This window comes from Nicotiana sylvestris, chromosome 10, assembly GCF_000393655.2.
Source record: "Nicotiana sylvestris chromosome 10, ASM39365v2, whole genome shotgun sequence".
NCBI lineage: Eukaryota > Viridiplantae > Streptophyta > Magnoliopsida > Solanales > Solanaceae > Nicotiana > Nicotiana sylvestris.
In genome coordinates, this window is record NC_091066.1 from 15,483,640 (window position 1) to 15,506,030 (window position 22,391).

At 38.3% G+C, this 22,391-nt stretch overlaps 1 protein-coding gene across 1 annotated transcript; it reads left to right on the forward strand.

The window, feature by feature from the left end:
- Positions 1 to 11,743: 11,743 nt before the first annotated feature.
- LOC104233107 (ATP synthase subunit gamma, mitochondrial) lies at positions 11,744 to 22,047 on the forward strand. Its single transcript, XM_009786416.2, has 9 exons — positions 11,744 to 11,992; positions 18,065 to 18,108; positions 18,236 to 18,388; positions 19,911 to 20,024; positions 20,105 to 20,232; positions 20,771 to 20,893; positions 20,984 to 21,103; positions 21,292 to 21,413; positions 21,812 to 22,047. Exons 1-9 carry the CDS (start codon positions 11,781 to 11,783, stop codon positions 21,879 to 21,881), a joined length of 1,086 nt encoding a protein of 361 aa, XP_009784718.2. The 5' UTR covers positions 11,744 to 11,780; the 3' UTR covers positions 21,882 to 22,047.
- The last annotated feature ends 344 nt before the right edge of the window (positions 22,048 to 22,391 follow it).

Sequence of the window (22,391 nt, forward strand, 5' to 3'; positions counted from 1 at the left end):
ATATCAAGTAGGCGAGTTACTCTTCTTTAACGAATTTATTTATGGCCTTAGCAATAGGACATTTCTTTTGTCTTATCGGAGGGATGCTGGGATTTAAAATTAGCTTATGCAGAACCACTTCTGTCAGGATACCTATACTGTCCGCATGCGACCACGCAAACAATCGGCATTAAATTTAAGAAATTCAATAAATCTAGACCTGAGCTCGGGGTACAGTACTGTCCCCAAGTGGAATCTCCTCTCCAAGAACTTTTTAAACAATGTGACTTGCTCAAGCTCTTCCGCTGTGGACTTCGATGCGTTCGTCTCTTCTGGTACCTGGAAATATCTTGGCACCTGATAAGATTCTGATGCCTCTTCCCCCTGGTTGACATCACTTGATCTAGGAGCAGGCGCTGGTTCCTGTAATTTCTATGTCACATGCTTCTTTCCTTTGCTACTAGAAACCGAAATCGCATTCATCTCCCTTGTTGTCGGTTGATCGCCTTTAATTTGATTAATCCCCTCAGGAGTTGGGAATTTCGGCAACTGATGATATGTCGATGATACAACTTTCATCTCGTGCAACCACACTCTTCCAGGATAATTTTGTAGCCAATATCACCATCCAGAACCTCGAAAAGGGTCGTCTTCATCACCTTATCGACATTTGTGGGCAACAAAATCTCTCATCGGGTTGTCACGCTTGCGAGGTTGAACCTGGCGAGGAGTTTTGTGGTCGAAATGATATTTTCGATAAGTTTGGCTTGTTCCAATACCCTCCATTATACAATATTGGTTGAACTCCCTGGGTCCACCAGAACATATTTTATTTTAAAATCTAATACAGTTAAAGAAATTACCGATGCGTCATTGTGCGGTAGCAACAATCCGTCTGCATCTTCCTCCGTGAAAGTGATGTCGTCTTCAGTGACTTCCCGGAGCCTCTTGTTGTGGGTTACTAATACCTTCATCTTTTTTGCGGTCGATAAGGTAACCTCGTTAATCTTGTTCCCCCCCCCCCGAAAATCATGTTGATTGTCTGGCACAGGGGGTTTTCTCCTACTTTTGAGGGCTCTGTGTTATCACGGTTGCGGCTCTAATTGTTTTTGGCCCGATCACTTAAGAATTTCCTGAGATGGTCATTTTTCGGTAGTGTCGCCACCTCTTCACGCAGATGCTGGCAATCCCCAGTCTGTTAGCCATTCGTCTCGTGGTATTCACACCACAAATTAGGGTCCCTTTAAGTGGGATCGGACCTCATAGACTTTGGGAACCGTGCTTCTTTAATGATCCTCATAGCCGATACCAACTCTATTACACTGATGTTTAAGTTGTATTCTGATAGTCTGGGGTATGAAGGATCTCGAGAACCTGATGTTTCCTTGTCTTGTAATGATTTGTTATTCCAGCCGCGATCAGTTTTTCTACCGGTAACGAACCTGTCTGCCGACCAGAAACCTCTGTCGCGTCATTTGGCCCGTTCATAGGGCAAAAATTGGTCCCTCGAAGATTGTCTATCTCTGTCAAAATCGTCTTTTGATTTCTCTTTATTCTTCTCCCGACCTTTAACCGACGTTGGAAAACCGGACTGATCATCCTTAATCCTTACCTTTGATTCGTACCGATTGTAAACATCCACCCAAGTCATGTCTTGGAACTCGAGCAAGCTCTCCTTCAATTTTCGGGAAACATCGGAACTTCTCGGATTTAAACACTTGGCGAATGCTTCAGTTGTCATTCATCCGGAACAAGCGGGAGCAACATCCTTTCCTTTCAGCCGCCCATTCATCCGGAACAGTTGGGAGCAACATCCTTTTCTTTTGGAACCGAGTTACAAATTCCCGCAGCAACTCAGACTTTCCTTGTGTAATTCGTGCACTTTTCTTGCCCCGGCATGGGCCTTAATGAAAGAATCCGCGAGCATCTCAAAGGAATCTATGGAATGCTCAAGCAACAACGAATACCACGTCAAGGCTCCCCTCGTGAGAGTCTCTCCGATTTCTTTAGCAAAATTGTTTCGATCTCATGGGAGCTAAATCGTTCCCCTTCACTGCCATTGTAAAGTTGATAATATGCTCCTGAAGGTTCGAAGTCCCATCATATTTTGTCACGTCGGGCATTTTAAAGCGCTTCGGGATTAATTTTGGTGTCGCGCTCGATTTGTATGGTAATTGAGTGTACTTCTTTGAGTCCAGTCCTTTCAGCAATGGTGGTGCACTAGGATTTAGTCCATGTGGGCGTTCACTTCCTCATAAACCGTATGAGTTCGCTTTTGAAGGGATCGCTCTCGTTGTTGTGATCAGATCCGCTCCCCCCGGTCGCATCGAAGCAGACCTCACCCCTCGGGGTGTTGTTGTCGACCCTCTGCGTTGTTTGATTTGTGGGAGCACCGAGAGGAATTGGACCTCGTACGTTCGCGTTATTGGAAGTGTCACACCTCCTTTTTACCTACACCCCGCAAAGGGGCGAAAGGGAGTTTTTCCAATTAAAGGACAATCGAAACGAGATTTTATTTAACGATTCAGAGTCGCCACTTAGGAGATTTATGGTGTCCCAAGTCACCGGTTGAATCCCGAATCGAGGAAAAAATTGACTCTGTATTACAGTCCGTGAACCAGAAATCCGGAGAAGGAATTCTGTTAACCCGGGAGAAGGTGTTAGGCATTCCCGAGTTCCGTGGTTCTAGCACGGTCGCTCAACAGTCATATTCGGCTTATTTATCTGATTTAAATACATGTTGAACCTATGTGCAAATTTTAACTTTTTATCGCTTTTATTATTATTATTATTATTATTTTTTAATGGGAATTGCAACGTCGTGAAAAAGCATTTCGAACCACGTCACATCAATGCACCCGTGGTTATTAACACATTTCAACTCTTTTGAGATTTGGATTTGGGTCACATAAATGTGCACCCGAGTTTAAGAAGGTAGTGTTATTAAAATACGCGCCTAAAGAGACTAACACATTATTATTTTGGGGAAGGCCGTAAAATTCACTAAACGACCCGTCCCGAATTCTAAATATTTTATTTTACCCATTTATTGAGGGCCCCGCAAAGTTGCATTTTTATTTGGCGAAGCTCATCTCATTTTTATTCAAGGATATCCTAAAGCGACTATGATTTTCTATTTATTTGTCTCTAAGAATAAAGAAAAATCCTAATCAATTAGCATTAAAAGTTCGGGCTTCAAGTTCAAGTCCGGGTCCAAACAAAAGGAAACACCTTCTAGTTTGAACCCGCTACCTAACTTAAGATCCGCCGCCTGCCGTTGTAAATATTAACAAACCAGCTACCATTTCGATCCAGTTCAACTTTAGCTTTATTATATGAATTAGATTATTGGAATTAACTATGTGTAATACAAAGCCATTTTTTGAACTCTTTTTACGACTTGTTGAAAAATGCATCAATGCTTAAAAACTGACATCAAGCTAACATTAATCACTAACATTTGAGAACTAACATTATTTACATTGCTATTTAAAATGATGTTATTTACTCAAGTGAACTCGCAATTTTAGAATTAGACCTATTAAACCAACATGCTGACTTCCATAAACTATTTGAACCTGTTTTGTGACATAAACTATTTGAAACTATTTCACGACTACTGAAAAAGAATTAAATACAGTATATTTCATAACTAGTAATCACCCACTAAGATTAATTACAATTGATATTCACATGTTTGTAGAAATAGATTCAATCAGTCCAGTTTATGCATTCCAAAGTCATTCTAATACATACTATGAAATATCAAGTGAACTACTGCTTATACATTAAATTAAATGCAAAGCAACAACAACAACAACAACAACGACCCAGTATAATCCCATAAGTAGGGTCTGGGGAGGGTAATATGTACGCAAACCTTACCCCTATCCCGAAGGGTAGAGAGGCTGTTTCCAGGAGACCCTCGGCTCAAAAAAGCAACAGGAGCCGATATATTAGTACCATAAAAATGCATAATAAAATAACAGCAATATAAGAGATATGAAATACAGAATACGAAATACGAAATAGATGGCTGGTATAGTAAAACTAGCAGGTAAAGCCCTGCATCAATAGACGACCAATGACATTCTTAGTCTAACTCCTAACTGGCTAGTCTCACTCTATTGTGCTGTAGAAATATTCACAACTTTCCCCTAACCTACAACCTTAATGCTCGACCTCCATAATTCCCTGTCAAGGGCCATGTCCTCAGTAATCCTAAGTCGCGCCATGTCCTGTCTGATCACCTCTCCCCAATACTTCTTAGGTCGCCCTCTACCTCTCCGCGTGCCCACTACAGCCAGTCGCTCACACCTCCTCACCGGTGCATCAGTGCTCCTCCTCTGAATGTGCCCGAACCATCTGAGTCTTACTTCCCGCATCTTGTCCTCCATGGGGGCCACACCCACCTTCTCTCGAATATCTTCATTCCTAATCTTATCCATCCTTGTATGCCCGCACATCCACCTCAACATCCTCATCTCTGCTACTTTCATCTTCTGGATGTGTGAGTTCTTTACCGGCCAACATTCAGTTCCATATAACATGGCAGGCCTAACCACTGCTCTATAAAACTTACCTTTTAGTAACGGTGACACTTTCTTGTCACACAAGACTCCCGACGATAACCTCCACTTCATCCACCCCACCCCTATATGGTGTGTGACATCCTCGTCAATCTCCCCGATCCCCCGAATAACCGATCCAAGGTACTTGAAACTACCCCCTTGGAAATGACTTGAGAGTCAAGCCTCACTTCAACTCCCGCTTCCGTCAGCTCAACCCCAAATTTGCACTCGAGGTATTCCGTCTTCATCCTGCTCAACTTGAAACCTTTAGACTCAAGAGCATGTCTCCAAATCTCTAGCCTCTCGTTGACGCTGCCTCGTGTCTCATCAATTAGAATAATGTCATCAGCAAATAGCATGCACCATGGCACCTCCCCTTAAATATGATGAGTCAGTGCATCCATCACCAGGGCAAATAGGAATGGGCTAAGCGCAGACCCTTGGTGCAACCCCATAATAACTGGAAAGTGTTTAGAGTCGCCTCCTACTGTCCTTACCTGAGTCTTAGCTCCAGCATACATGTCTTTAATCACCCTAATATAGTCAACCGGGACCCCTTTATCCTCTAAGCATCTCCATAAGACCTCCCTAGGAACCCTATCGTATGCTTTCTCCAGATCAATAAACACCATGTGGAGATCCTTCTTCCTATCCCTGTACTGTTCCACCATCCTCCTAATAAGGTGTATAGCTTTTGTGGTAGATCGCCCCAGCATGAACCCGAACTGGTTGTCTGAAATAGACACCGTCCTTCACACTCTCATTTCTACCACTCTCTCCCAAACTTTCATGGTATGACTTAGTAATTTGATGCCCCTATAGATGTTACATCTCTGGACATCACCCTTGTTCTTATACAACAGAACCATTGTACTCCACCTCCACTCTTCAGGCATCCTATTAGACTTGAATATAACACTAAACAATCTAGTAAGTCATTCCAAGCCTGCTCTACCCACACACCTCCATAGTTCAACCGGACTTTCATCTGGCCCGGTAGCTCTGCCCCTTCTCATCTTATGCATTGCCTCCATGACTTTAGCGATCTCAATGTCCCTACAATTACTTAATTCATAGTGACTGTCAGCATTCCTCAATTCCCCAAGTATAATATCCTGATCCCCTTCTTCACTTAGAAGTTTATGAAAGTAGGTCTGTAACCTCCTCTTAATCTGGTCATCTCCCATCAAAACTTTGCCGTCATCATCTTTTATGCACCTCACTTGGTCCAGATCCCGAGTTGTCCTCTCTCTCACCTTAGCGAGTCGGAATAACTTCTTCTCCCCACCTTTGTTCCTTAGTTCCTCATACAGATGAGCAAAAGCTGTCGTCTTAGCCTCCGTCACTGCCATCTTCGCCTCCTTCCTAGCTACCTTATACCTTTCACTGTTCTCTCTCTTCTCCTCCTCGTCAGTGCTCCCTACTAACCACAGGTAAGCCGCGTTCTTTGCTTCCACTTTACCTTGGACAACTACATTCCACCACCAATCTCCTTTGTGGCCACCATTGTGGCCCGTAGATATCCCTAACACCTCTCTCGCCGCCTTTCTTATACAGTCCGCCGTCGTCGACCATATTGTGTTTGCGTCCCCACTACTTCTCCAAGCTCCCATTGCCAATAACCTTCCTTCCAACTCCTTAGCTTTATCCTTAGTTAAGGCACCCCACCTAATCCTGGGGCGTCCTTGTACTGACCTCTTCTTCCTCCTTATACTAATACAAATGTCCATCACCAAAAGCCTATGTTGCGTTGAGAGGGTCTCACCTGGGATAACCTTACAGTCCTCGCACAACCTTCTGTCGCATCTCCTGAGGAGGAGATAGTCAATCTGAGTCTTCGTCACCGAACTTTGGTAAGTAACCAAATGTTCATCCCGCTTCGTAAAACTCGAGTTCGCAATGACTAGATCGAAAGCCTTGGCAAAGTCCAACAACAAAATGCCCCCTCCGTTCCGCTCCCCGAAACCAAAGCCGCCATGCACCTTAGTGTACCCACCTGCAGATGACCCAATACGACCATTGAAATCTCCTCCTATGAATAACCTCTCAGAAGGCGGTATACTACGAACAATCTCATCCACCCCCTCCCAAAAGCGCCTCTTAATATCCTCATCCAAGCCTGCTTGCGGTGCGTACGCGCTAACTACATTTAAAGTACCCTCACCCACCACCAACTTAATAGTCATTAGTCTATCATTCACCCGCCTGACCTCTACCACGGACTCTCTAAGATGGCTATCTACCAGGATACCCACTCCATTCTTACCTCTCAGGACACCAGAGTACCAGAAACACGGGAAATTCAGAAATCCATTCCACCAACTCTTTACTTCCTTTCCATTAAATTTGAGAGCTTTAGAACGTGTACTTGGATAATGGAAATACAAGAAGATGAAGGAGCAGTCAACAACAGTAATAACACAGCAACACAGTGACAGAACAACCCAGTAACAAATTTAAAAAGGAACCAGCAGAATTCCAGCAACACCCAATGAAACAGTAGCAAATAACCAATAGCAAACTCAGGAAGAACCAATTGAAACCCCAGAAATACCAACCAGCAACACCAATGAAACAGCAACAGTACTAGTTCTGATATTCAGCAGTAAAAGAAAAGACCTCACTTTTCAGTTTCTTAGCTCTCAAACACTGAACCTTTTAGGATTAAAAAAACCAGCCTGTTTTTAACTCTCAAATTACTGAACTTTTAAATGTTAAAAATCCAGCCTAGACTCTCTGAAAAAAACTGAAAGAGAATTGATTTTTTCTTCTCCAAAAAAATCAGCCCCTTTTCTGTCTTGAATGACCCTATTTATAACCCAAAAACAGGCATGTTATCTCTGCCTTCAAACTATCAGATTCTAACTGCCCATCCCCCTTTGAATCCCATTACTTAATGTCTTCTTGTTTGAAGTTATTTTGTTCCCCACACTTGCATGCCTTGTACCCTATTGTTTCAATCAAAACTATGGGTTATTATAATATTCCTGTTGACTCTCATACTATCATGTTATGTTCCCCATTGATATTAAACTAATGGTATCTATTACCCACTGAACAGACCCTTAAGTTAATCCACTTGCAGACCTGTTAAATCCCAAAATTACCCCCTGTGTATTACTGCCCTGCCCTAAGCTTCATTGATCTGTTATTAAAACTCTATAAGTTGTAACCTTAACAACTGACTTCTAATTGATCACTAAATTACTACAGCTATAATCTAATTCCCACTATCAAACTCACACAGTGATTCAAAGCGGAAGACCAAATCATTTCAAACATGGCATCAATCAAAGGGAATGAGTTGATCAGACCCATTGATTGAGCAGGGATTTAATAATGCAAGCCAAAATTGAAGCAGTATGAATCAAGGAGGGAGGTTCATGCGAACAACTATAAAGACCAGGAGGTCAAACCAAATACAGGGAATGAGCAAACACCACTCTAATTCAAATATATACAAGACGCAGGATGGTAAACATACTGGTATGAACCAAAGGTTGAACTATTATCATGCTAACATAACATTCAAGCCTAAAAGACTAATCGACGACGCTTATTCAATTGATTACACAGGCTATAACATTTAGCAGCTAACAACAAACAATTAGAATAAACAGACCAACAAGTGATTCGAGTGGTATTGACAAAAGCAGGATCTTACAAACTAACAGATTACATGGCTAATAAAGTATATTTGACCATGAATAGAAGCAGACTCGACCAAATAAGAAGGTCTGATTTGAGAAGAAGAAAAAGCAATGAACAAAACTGGATTATAACTAAACTAAACATAATTAACTGTAACAAAAAAAAGAACAAGAGAGAAAGGAGAAAAATACCTTAACAACACAAAAACTAGACGAACCCAGGTCGAACTCTTGACTCGAACTTTTTGAGGTCGAACGGACCTTAATCGAGTGTTCTCAACGGAGAACACTTCGACTAAGGTCGATTAGATGCCCAAATTCCTTTAATTTCGGACAAAACCCAGGTTTGGTCTTTATAGGGGTCTTGGTTCCATTTGGGGTTCGAATGGTTCTAGCAAGATTCGAACCAGGCCAAAGGTATTTTGGGCACGAGGGAGGTCAGGGGTGCCGTGGTGTGAGTTTGGGACTGGTTAGGGTAGGTTTAGGTTCTGCTCGAATCTTCGATTGAAGATTCGAGAAGCTAGAGGTTGATTCGAGGCAAACGGTTAGCAGATCCGTAACGAGGGTGGTCAGATGGCTTAGGGGTGTTAATTTGGTGACCGACGGCGTTGTTGCCGCCGGGTTTCAGGCGGAGGTGTAACAATGGTGGCTAGGGTTTGGGTCCGGTTCGTCTCTGAGCTTGAGAGAGACGATGGGGTGAGGGGGGGTTGGTTTGGGGCGTGAGGTAAGGGATTAGGGTTATATACGGGAGGGGCATTTGATCTTGGCCGTTGGATCAATCACGATCAACGGCCTGGATCATTTTACTAATAAGGAAAGACATCATTTGGCCTGCTACGAGACTGGGGGGCCCGGGGTGAAATGGACCGGGTTATGGGGGAAGCCTGGGATCGTTAGTCAAAAGGGACGGATGGTTCAGATTTAATCACCTGAAACGGTGTCGTTTGAACCAATGTTAGGGCTGAACTGGACCGTTTGATCTGTTTGATCAACGGTTCAGATTTGAAACGCCTAAATGACGTCGTTTGAGTTATCTGAGAGATCAGGCATATTGGACCGAGTAAAGGGGGTGTTTTGGGCCTGATTTTGGGTCCAAAAAATGGCCCAGTTCCGAATGTGTTTTTTATTTCACTTGTTTTTCTTTTCTATTATTTTCCCTTTTAATTTCTAATTACCAAAAATTCTAAAATAAGTTGTAAAACCAAAATTAAATTAAAAATATTAATTAAACCTAAATAACAATTGACACCCAGGATTAAATATTAATGAAAAAACAAAATCACACAATTGGACAATAAAACGACAAAAATGCAACAAATACATATTTTGTGATTTTCTTTCTCTTAAAAACAAAACATGGTTCAATTAATTCCTAAGTGCACAATTAAATCTTAAATGTGCATGCAACATATATTTTTGTATTTTTTAATTAATTAAAACAAGATAAACATTTACAAACAAAATACAAATAATTATCCACAGATGCCACGCAAATTCTTAAAATTGTACCTAAAGGACATTTGTTTTATTTTTTCTTTCGGAGTAATTTTCGTGAAGCAAAAATCATGTGCTCACAGGAAGCACCCGATAACGCCTGCTTTAGTTATGTCATAATCTTATTCTGCCGTATGAGATGGCCTAGAATGACCTCTTGTTTCTCCTGCAGGATCCTTACTGCTTCAACGACATGCTCTTTTTCAGCATCATCAGGAGTCGCCTGCTGAACGTGTCGCAGGTACCGCCTACCGTGGACCGGTGTGGCATTGTTCCCCTCACTGCGGGTATCACTGATTGAATCCTCGTGCTGAGGCTGGTTTCCTTGGGCCTCAAAATTGTGCGTGTTGTTAACACCATTATTTGCCATTTTTTGTGATTTTTTGCTAAGAACAAATAATCAAAACACGTTAGGAAAAGAGGTAAGGACCAACTTAATTACACAACTGTCTAGACCCCAATGTAGGCGCCAAACTATTTACTCGTAAAATGGTACAATTGAATTTATACATAGTTTCTAGACAATTGAATTAATTTGATCCTGAAATAAAAGATGAATTATATAGATACACAATACTTAGCCTTGAGATGGAGACGTAGTAGCAGAAATAATAGTTCCGGGAGCAGGACTTCCGGACAGAACATCAATGAAATCAAAAGGCAAGAAGATAAAGTTATATTAACCTTTGAATAAAGTGTAGCGTATGTTTGCCAGAAAATTCGTGTCCTCTACAATGATAATAGAGCTCACTATTTATAGCTGCACCTAGGGAACACGTTCCTAGGATTAAGCCGTTCTTTAATGTCAATTATGAGGGCCGTTGAAGAATGTGTAATGACAGGCATGAATGCCATATTCTTTGTAAGGGGCAGTGTACTAAATGCTGTAGAATAATCTTCAATAAATGCTACCGAGTGTCACACAATTATTTCATCTTTATGAGTGTCATTCTTTCCGGTAACAGATGGAATAGTTGCCTTCAGCTCCCATGTGTTACTTCCTTATGCAATCATTTAATATAACATATTTTACCCTATACAAGTACCACTTTACATAACAACAGATTCGGTGTGGTGGCGTAGTTACCCTATTTTTTCCTCTTATTTTGCCCCTTTTTACTATTAAATAATCACATTTTTTACTTTACCCTATTTTTAATATAATAATTCTACTCCGCATCTTATTTTTTCTTAGTAATATTGCAAGTTTATTCTTTATATATTGATGCGTGACATCATGAAACGATGACACACGATACAATTTATCCAAATATTATATTCATTAAACAATATATTATAATACAATACAATACATTATGAAGCGACATGTAACAACCATGAACCATCCAAGCAAGCTATAAGTTGTTTATGGTAAAGCAGGAAATACGCACTAAAAATCAACTATGCTCTAATCGCAATCTGGTTAGAACCGCTATTCAATGATATGACCACTCTTGTTTAAAAGAATTGTATGACAATCTTGACTAAATATTTATATTGTTATACAAAATATATATTAGTTTGTATAATTGTTACTATCTTATCAAGCTCCTCGCCTTTTCATTGGCGAAGTTACTAGAATTATCTTTATGAAGGGTGAAGGTGAGATTTGAAATCAGGATTGTAGTTTTTTTCTCTATATCTAATCAATTATTTTTAAATAAAATTATGCCTCCTATGTCCTAGCATTATACTGAAAATTAATTATCGCCTTAAACGGAAAAACAAAAAAAATAATAAAGAAATAGATAATTCACTTTTTAAGATCAATAAATTGGGGCAAAAAAAAAAGAGATTCTACAATGAGATTAGTATTTAAATTCTATTATTTTGTAAGATAAAATCTTAATTAATTCTAAAATGTTAAATATTAAAATTCTCTATATTGATCAAATAAGAAAAGAATTCAGTAAAAGATTTTTGTTTGATTTTAAAACCTAAGTATTAAAATTAAAATAACAATTTCTTTTAGAATGAATCTAATTTTTATATTATTTATCTAATGCGGAATCTGTAAAAAGGTCGATCAACATACTACGACGTCGTTTGTTTGAAACTTCGACTTTGGGAAAATGTACACTCCCTTATGAGTCTGTCATTTCAAGACATTGAAAACCCTAGCGAAAGTTGTCGATCTGCACAAGAAGAACAATCAGGAGGAAGAAGAAGAATAAGAAGCGATTTGATTGAATCATCAGATCTCACAATGGCGATGGCTGCTTTGAGACGTGAGGGAAGGCGTTTCGCCATCAATCCCTGCCCTCTCAACACTCTCCGCTCTTCTCTCATTCCTTCCGAGTATGTTTTCATCCAACATCACTCTTTGATCTATTCGTATAGTTATATGAAACTCTTAATTTATGTTAAAAAAGAAAAATAATTAGTGTCGATGTGGACATAGAGGATTTGTATAATGAGCCAACTAGTTTTGCATTAAGGCGTCTGATTGAATGATTTTTGTGTTAGAAGATAAATTGTTTTGTAGTGAAATGAAATGTGTCCAAATTGAGCTGAATAGATATGATGTATTTATATAGTCGACCCCATCTAGTTTGTATAGAAGCTTAGTGGATTGACTTTGATTTGTTGAATTCTTTCCTCTTTCATTTAAAAAAAACATTTTTCAGATTAAAGAGCTCGTAATTGTGTTAAATGCAAATTGTCTAGTTTTGTTATATAATGGGTCTGAATGGAGCGGAATGAATATATGGTATTTATATAGTCAACCCCAGCTATGTTGTAATTGAGACCGATTGATAAGTATTATGCAGATGTGATTTTACTTTCCGAGAATTTTTAATTTGTGTTATTGGAATGTAACGATCCAGGAATAAATATTTTAGATGATTTATATAAAAGATAAATTATTTAGTATCTGAATGAAATGGGTCTGATGGAGATGAATGGATTTGTATAATGAATTCAAACTTGTTTGATATTGAGGAGTAGTTGATTTATATTTTTTCCTCTTTCATTTCTTCAGTTATTGGAATTAAGGGATTTCAGTTGCTGTGCTTCTATGTAGTATATTTTCTTAGTTGGATCAGTTGTAATATCAGGCCTCACTAAAAAAGCCTTTTTTTTGAGCAATTTAGGCGTTGAAATTTCTTTACGAGTTTCGTTGCAAGTATTCAATAATAATGCTGAAGCGTTGTATCATAATGTGAAAAACCATGTGATCTCTTGCATTCTTCCGGAGCCATAGGACTTTATGACTTCATTCAAAAAACATTTTTTTACTAACAATCAAACATTATCTTTATTGCTTTTCTCACTGGCATATACAGCCATCTGAACATAAATTTGTATCTGGGGAAGTAATTTGGTTTTGTAAATTAGCTATGAAATGCTTTGTAATCTTTGGCAGATCATCCTTGCTCTGTTCTCTTCAGCCGTTTGTATTTGCATTTTGTGGCTTAAGTAGCCAGCAGATATTTCACTTTGCAAGCTGGATAAGTAGAGGAAGTTGGTTTTTGATGGGCCCTTTGGAAGGGAAGGAATAACATATCTTTTGAGAACAAAAAAGATTCTATAATTAAACTCAAGCTCAACTGTATATTGATAACGTCCAAATCCACTCCTCAAAGATCAAGTGGACAGGTTCGCATGTAATACAATATACCCAACTATGAGTCCGGGTCAAATCCCACAGGGAAAAATATGTAGGAGGCAAGTAAGAGAATTATCGCTTATTATGCTAAGCCAAACACTAATAAAGGGTTTTGAGAAAATATTATAACTAATACGGAAATGTAAGCTAACCTAGAAAGCAAGTAAAATGATCAATGACTACAAGCGTGGATACAAGGGGAATTACACTCAAGTAACGATCCAATGTATTTCACGATTTTACAAATATGAGCGAGTTTTGTTAACTAGTCTCGGATAATGATTCTATATTAGCTTCTTCCGAAGAATAACAAGACTTCCTAATTGAATTATTCCTAAAACAATTAGGACGATTAAGTACACTCGAATGTGGTTACAAGTAGTTCAATTCTATTCCTAGGTAGAATCTATACAATGGGGGTTAACGCCTCAAGTTCTTGTTAATTAATCTTCCCCAACCCCATGTTTGCCTTTTCCAAGTCTAAACCGAAGTAAATGGGCGAGTCCTAGGGCTAGCTAATCCCTTAAGACATTAAAGAACAAGAATAATTAAAGAGACAATAATTCACTTCATAATTAATAAAAATCATTCAATACATAAGCATAACAAGAGATTTAATCCAAACATTAATAATGAATATTCCCATAAACAAGATTTAAGTAATGGAATAAATACTACACTCTTAGATATTCAATACAAATTAAGGATTTGAAGAAATGAGTAAAAAGGGTAAGAAAATCTCATCCAAAGTCTTCAAATGATCAAATCTTTAATTCCCAAGTGTGGTGCAAGAAACCCTAGCTCCAAAGCTTGTATTTTTAGTCAAGAGTACCAAAGTTTTGCCAAAGATCCTTTCCAAAGAGCTGGGTCGAGTATTAAACAGTTTGGGAGCCAAAAACGTGAAATTCCAGTTCTACCAGGTTATTAACCTACGCGATCGCGCAAACACGCACCGCAATCGCGGTGAACAACTTCTGCAAAGCATTGCTTTTGCGCATAAGTCCCCGTGTTCGCGGAGAGTACTTGACTAGGTTGACCAAACGTTCTTCCTCACGTTCGCAATAAGAACCGCGATCGCGATTCACAACTTCCCAACGGCCCGCGGTCCCCTTTATAGGTCCGCGTTCGCGAAGGACAATTGACCAGACCTTCCTTCAACGCGTTCGCATACCTTCCCTCGCGTTCGCGCAGGTCATTTTTCGGGATGTTTGCGACCGCATCTTTACCTTTCACGATTGCGAAGAGCAATCATTGGCAGCAATTAATTTTTCATAGCTCATTTTGACTTGTTTTCTTCTCTAAATCACATAAGACCTGAAATATGCCAATAAATCTCAACGAATGCCTTAGTTTTTCTGCAAAATCATACAAAAGTCTTAAGTATAAAGAAGAGATAAGTTGGTAAAATACCAACTTATCAATCTCCCATACTTAAACTATTGCTTGACCTCAAGCAAGTCAACAACTAAGAACATACTTCAATAGAATCAACAATTAAGTTTAATGGCATACCAACATTATGTCAAGTCAAAAGGTTCAAATTAACCACAATCTAGCGACTTTGGTACCAACAATTAATCCAAAACATATGAATCACCAACAACTTCTCACAAATTTCGTTTCTAATCAAAGTAGCAATCAAGTCATGACACTAAAGCTTCAAAATTTACCTCCTGATCACGTAATAACTTTCTTTTGTTTATTTGTCTCAATTGGAAAAAGAAACAATTTCGCATCTCAAACTTTCATGTGCCCTCACAATAAGATCCCACGCACACTATAAGCATTTCAAAATAAAAGTGGGATGCCAAATTGGAAGATTTTACTCTCTCTCTCACAAAAATGTTCAAATGCTCAAAAGTAGTACCATAAACTTGCCATGTGTAGATCTCTACTAATGTAGGTACACCTAATTCAAAATCAATTAGGACTTAAGGGTTGCAATGAAAACTTTTGGATAAGGGTAAGATACAATTTTGGGTAAAAGTAACTACAACCTTTCCTAAGCATTTCATTACATAAACTTTAATCACATTTCCTTTCTTTCTTCATGTCTTCCCCCCTATGTCTCCATTAATGCCGCTTCTAGTCTTCCCTTTATTTCAACCAAAAAGATTTCCACAAAAAGATTCATGGGGATACTTATTCTTATAGTGTAAACATTAACACCCTTGATCTTTTTTTTTTTTTTTTATATATATGCACATTTATTTTTTTCATCACCTTGTTGCATCACGTTTATCTAACTTCCATATCATAATAGTCCCATCTTTTCCCCCAAACTTATGCTCTTAGCTTAAGTTGTAACTTCAAGTGCTTGAGAAGGTTGGGACAACAAACGAGGATAAAAACACACGGGAAAGAATTTGTAATATGATTGTCAAAGAAAATGGCTAAAGGTTCAAAGGGGTTGACTATGACATATGTATAAGGGTGGGTAATTAAAATGCTCGAATGATCCAAGGAAAACCTAGCATCATTTTTTAAACAAAATGCAACCTAGGATTTCGTCTTGAAACACACTTAGGGCAAGTTCTAGACCACAAAAGAAGCAAAAGAACTCACAAAAATTCTCACCACTCATGGCACATCTAAAGCTCAAGTAGAAAATGTATTCAAGGTCCAATTGAAACAAATGAACTCAAAAAAATTCACATATAACCTAAAACACTTTTTAATGAATCAAAGAGCCAAAAATGGAACCTTAAAGTCACAATAAGGATTATCACTTCAATCATTTTTCGTTTCAAACCACCAACAATTCATATGCTAAAGTGTAAATATGTTGGTACCGAAAAAGCCACACGTTGGTTTATGGACAAAAAGATAACACCCAATAACCACTTTATTTACTACTAGGTACGAACCTAATAATTTTTTTTGGCTTAAAAGAGAAAAACTAAACAAGACTAATCCCTTAAGAAAGTTATCACGCCATCCATCATAGGGAAAAGTCACCGGTTCGACACAAATTATTTTCTTGGAAAAGAACTGCCATAAAGAAAAGCCAAGGAGTTTAATTAATACTACTATAAGTAAAGAGAGTAACAAAATAAAAAAAAAGTATAAACTAGTGCTAACATGCTAGAAAAAAACTACAAAATATCACCAATAAACTACAAAATATTTAATTAATACTACTACAAGTAAAGAGAGTAACAAAATAAAAATAAAAACTAGTGCTAACATGCTAGAAATAAACTACAAAATTCACCCCGAGCCCGATTATGTGATTTGTTTCGAAATCCGACCTAAATTTGGAGATTGAAGATTTCAATACAAATTAAGGATTTGAAGAAATGAGTAAAAAGGGTAAGAAAATCTCATCCAAAGTCTTCAAATCTTCAATCTCCAAGTGTAGTGCAAGAAACCCCAGCTCCAAAGCTTGTATTTTTAGTCAATAGTACTATTGTTTTGCCAAAGATCCTTCCCAAATGAGCTGGGTCGAGTATTAAATGGTTTGGGAGCCAAAACCGTGAAATTCCAGTTCTGCCCAGCTAATAAGCTGCACGATCGCGCAAACACGCATTGTGATGGCGGTGAGTCCTTCTGCAAAGCATTGCTATCGCACATAAGTCCCCGCGTTCGCGGAGAGTACTTGACTAGGTTGACCAAACATTCTTCTTCGCGTTCGCAATAAGAAGAACCGCGATCGTGACTCACAACTTTCCGACCCGCAATCGCCTTTATAGCTCCGCGTTCGCGAAGGGCAATTGACCAAACCTTCCTTCAACGCGTTCGCATACCTTCCCTTGCGTTCGCGAAGGTCATTTTCCGGGATGTTCGCGATCGCATCTGTACCTTCCGTGATCGCAAAGCGCAATCACCGGTAGTAGTCAATTTTTCCATTTTAGCTCATTTTGACTTGTTTTCTTCCATGCCTTCTCTAAATCACATAATACCTGAAATATGCCAATAAATCTCAACAAATCCCTTAGTTTTCCGCAAAATCATACAAAAGTCTTAAGTATAAAGAAGAGATAAGTTGGTAAAAAATATATATTTGTCATGCTTTGGTGCAACGGGGTTGCTTTAGATGTAAATGATAGTGATGCTGCTGTTGACTTTCTTAGCTCATTATACAACTTTTATGTAATGGTCCCATTCTTTTGGCTGTAATTTCCCCAGTATGCCTTTTTTGCACCTTTTTTTAAAAGGGAAATCCAGCTTCTCTGTTTTAAATCAATGGCAATGATGGTTTATGCTGGTAAGCTTGTATGAAATTTCTGAACTAAGATTTGCTGTAAAGCTGGCTGTATATTTGTCATATAAGAATTGCAAGAGATTGGATATTGGATATGCTTGTTTTAGATTTAAGAATATGGTCATTTGGGCAGAAGGGAGGGCGTTCGATAATTGAGGTAGGTTTTCGATACTAATTGTTATGAAGTTTTTGGAACAGAGGTTGAAATATGGCCATATAGCCGACTCCAACTTGCTTGGGGCTGAGGTGTAGTAGTTGTTGTTGTAGAAAGCGAAAGGTTCTCGAGAATTGCAAAGTCTTCTGTGTTGGATGGAGTGGAAAATAGAGATCTCTGTTTTATCAGTAACTGGATACTGGATGGCTTTGCAGGGGGGTGTATATTGCAACGGCCTTTTTGTTTCAAGATGATAAGAGAGGATTTATATATGCAGCTATAATAGGATTATGTTCTTCACCTTAACTTGATTCTTTCTTTATCAAAAATTATCATTCATTTTCCCCAGCGGAAAAAACAATTCTATCTGTTACTTCTATATGACCTCTGATTTATATGCAGGGAACCAGTCTCATCAGGAGTTCGGTATATTTCAACACAAGTTGGTAAGATTCAACTGTAAATCTGTTATATACTCTGTTTCTGTTTATCACATTTATGTTCTCTTAACCTTCTTTACTGATGTTTTCTTCTTACTAAATTATGTTTTACGCTGAAAATGCCCTTATGCAGTCAGAAATCGAATGAAGAGTGTCAAAAATATCCAGAAGATTACAAAGGCTATGAAGATGGTTGCTGCTTCAAAGCTTAGAGCTATTCAGACTAGAGCTGAAAATTCACGCGGACTATGGCAGCCATTTACTGCACTTCTTGGCGACACTCCCAGTACGTTGTAATTAGATTTTTGGCATCTAGCTAGATTCCTGGAGTAGTTATAAAAGAAAGAGGGAAAAGGGTAGGGATGAATCACTTTATGGAGTCTCATACATCCTTAGAACTCAAGGAGTGTCGTACGAGCCTATAGAACAGATCTTGTTCAAGTGTGGTCGTAGAGTCTCCATGCATCCTATGATCTGCTGCTCCTGCTCCTTTTAAGCTTTATTCAGCTTACTGCTAAATTTGGTATCTTTAATTGTATAGTGAGTGATTGGTCTACATATACATAGTGTTCGTTCTTTTGTTTTAGTTGTGGTTTCTGGATCCAAGGAACATTGATACTGAGGTGAAATTAGCCCTAGTTAGATGCATTTTCACTTGGAGCCGGAGAGTGTCTAGAGGATGAAGTTATTATAAAGTTCCGGGTGATTGTTTATTTCCAAAATAATACTGGCTATGATACCCCTCGAATCATGAAATAAGAAGAATTGGAAGCTAAGTACAAATGGAGAAAAATAAAGTTGGTGTGAACACCATCGTTATCACCCAGAAAATAAAGAGGAAAAAGGGTTTTTGTGTAGAAAAATGACGCGAACAGAGTTTTGCACTGATGATGAAAATGGTTGGTGCACAAGAGGTTTAATGGGGTGGCTGGTTGGTGGTGGCAGGGAGAAAGTAGCAGGAAGGGGAAGGGTGGAGGTAGTGGTGGGGAGAGAGGAGGAAGGAGAAAGAGGAAAAAGAATTGAATTGCTTTTTGGCTTTCCATGCTCTCAAAGAAGGTGTGTTACACTCACTGCCACCACAACAATTTGTGTCTAATAGGAACATTTTAAGTTTAGATCAAGTGTTTAATAGGAAATAGTCTCGGTTGAGGTGTCAAAATGAAAATTAGAGCTAATTTTGATGGGCCGTCTATGTATTTGGCCATACGTTCTATTTTGATGCATGACAATTTTGCATACATCTTCTGGACGTGTTTGACTGGGTCCCAAATCATTTTGTGGATGAGGATTCTCAAAAATAGATATAGCTATTTGAATTGTACTCTTTACCATTGTTAAAGTTGATCTTGTTTGTTTTTTTGGCTTTCCACGCTCTCAAAGAAGGTGTGTTACACTCACTGTATGGCCACAACAATTTGTGTCTAATAGGAACATTTTAATTTTAGATCAAGTGTTCAATAGGAAATAGTCTCAGTTGAGGTGTCAAAATAGAATTTAGAGCTCATTTTGATGGGCTCTCTATGTATTTGGCCACATGTTTTATTTTGATGCATGGCAATTTTGCATACATCTTCTGGACGGGTTTGACTGGGTCCCAAATCATTTTTTGGATGAGGATTCTGAAAAATAGATATAGCTATTTGAATTGTACTCTTTACCATTGTTAAAGGTGGTCTTGTCAACTTAGTTAAACTTTTCTTTGTTTTTTGGGTCAGATGTTAGCTTTTAGGGGATTTGATATTAATTTTTTAGGGGATTCTATAATTATTCAGAATGCTAGGTAGCTGTTCTAATATTTGTTGCTTCAGGTGTTGATGTGAAGAAGAATGTTATCATAACCATCTCTTCGGACAAAGGTCTTTGTGGTGGAATTAATTCTACATCCGTCAAGATTAGCAGGGCTCTTCATAAGCTAAATTCTGGTAAACGCAAAATTGTTAGTGTGGAACTATCTTTCGCCTTTTGGAACTTGATATAATTGTTGTTAATATGTAATTGCTAGGTCCTGAAAAGGAAAATAAATATGTTGTCTTGGGAGAAAAGGCAAAGGCTCAGTTGGTGCGAGATTCGAAGAAGGACATTGAGCTGATCATGACTGAGTTGCAGAAAAATCCTCTTAACTACACACAGGTTATGATATCCTACATCTTGCATATGTACACCTAATCTGCTGTATGCTCGCTTTGCATTTGTTGTTGTTTCCAACTATGTTTGAAGTTGGTGGCCACCTTTATGCAATCTCGTTGGTTTTGGTTGAGTAGTATGGATTTTTTTGATATCATGACGTTTTTAATCGGAAAAACAAATATTTTGTATTTCCGTTTCTTTTCCTACCTTTTTTGTCATGTTGTACATCAAACAAAGCTGATGGAGGTGCGACAGATGAAAGCTCTATTTTTATTCCCCTTTCTTTTCCGTCTGAATTGGTGAATCTAAATTGCAATATTGGCTGATAATAAGTTCTTGTCTAGTTACTGTGTAGCATTTGAACTCTTCAATTGAATTGTTGCAACTCAAAAATTTCGATGAATAGGTTAAAAATATAATAACAATACCATTTGATCTCGTTGAAGTGATACTTATGCAATTATGGAATATCTGCACTGTTAGTTATATTGATTTTTCTACTCTTTCCTTCCTACTGATTTAGACAATGTATGTCTTGCAGGTTTCTGTCATTGCAGATGACATCTTGAAGAATGTGGAATTTGATGCACTGAGGATCATTTATAATAAGTTCCAGTCAGTAGTCGCATTTTTGCCAACGATGTCTACTGTACTTTCCCCAGAGGTTGATAAGATGATTTGATCTGTTGTTCTGTCAGCTTCCTTTTGTTGTGAGTTCTGTTTCTTGGAATAAGTCTCTTTTGATGCAATGTAGGTTGTGGAGAGAGAATCTGAATCCGGTGGAAAGCTTGGGGAACTCGATTCTTACGAAGTTGAAGGCGCCGAGACGAAGTCTGAAGTTCTTCAGAATCTATATGAGTTCCAATTTTCATGTGTAAGTTTTGCCTTTGCAGTGTTGAATGGACTTTTCAACTTCTTAGTTGATCTTCACAACTTTGCATAGCATTTGTACTGATTTGGTAGTATGGGAGATATACGTCTCTATCTTTATTTGTCATGGACGTATTGAGTATCATGACTTCTATTCCAAACTGGATTGAATGGATACACTGTTTTTTCCAGGTTTTGTTCAATGCATTGCTGGAGAATGCTACTAGTGAGCAAGGAGCAAGAATGTCTGCCATGGATAGCTCCAGCAGAAATGCTGGTGATATGCTTGATCGTCTCACTCTCACTTACAACAGGTTTGTCCGCTCCCCCCTCTTTCTTACTTTTACTCACACTTGCAGCATCAGATAGAGACCACTGAAACATAAAGTCGCGGAAACACTTTTTTCCCCCTCGCAAACTTGTTCTTCTCCATGAACACCTTATGTAGCTTTTATAGAGTACTTTCCAAGGCACTCATCAACTTAGTGGCTCCAAACTCATTATTACCATCTTAACATTAGTGACCACTAATACTGGTGTCTCTTAACCTGCTGGCTTATACATCATTATCATTAACATACATCATGAGACCGTTGACATATAATTTACAAGTAATATTTACTTATATCTCAGTCCGCGTATTATTGTACTTTCTTTCTATTGTCTCGGTTTAATTGGTCTCTGATTAATATATTTTTCCTTGTAAAATCAGAACCCGTCAAGCATCGATCACTACAGAACTAATAGAGATCATATCAGGAGCATCAGCACTGGAGGGTTAATTGGACGGCCTCTTATTTTGTCTGATGGCGACGAAATAAAAAGGACAAAATGTTTAAGCTTCTTTTGCACCTTGTGGTGACAGTTTTTTACTGTTTGTTTTGTTAATAATATCCTGGTGACAGTTTTTTACTGTTTGTTTTGTTAATAATATCCTGGTTAACTTGATTTCTGGGAAAGGTCTCACTATTAGGAATCATTGGAAAAGCCCTAAGAGCCCGTTTGGCCATTGCGTAATTTTAAAAGTTCTTTTGTTCAAGTGTTTTTCGAAAAAAGTTTTTTTATAAAGTGTCATTTTGTGTTTGGCCAATTATTCTAAAAAGTACTTTTGAATATTAAATTATGAAAAGGACAGTAAAAGTTTAATTTGCAATTAGTATTATTTGAAAGAGATAATTTGAATTTAAATATTTATTATAATAAGAATGTAATCTAAAAATGTAATCAATATAAAATATAGTTATTCCAAAGCTATAATATGGGGTATCTAGTATTACTTATTGTTTACATGA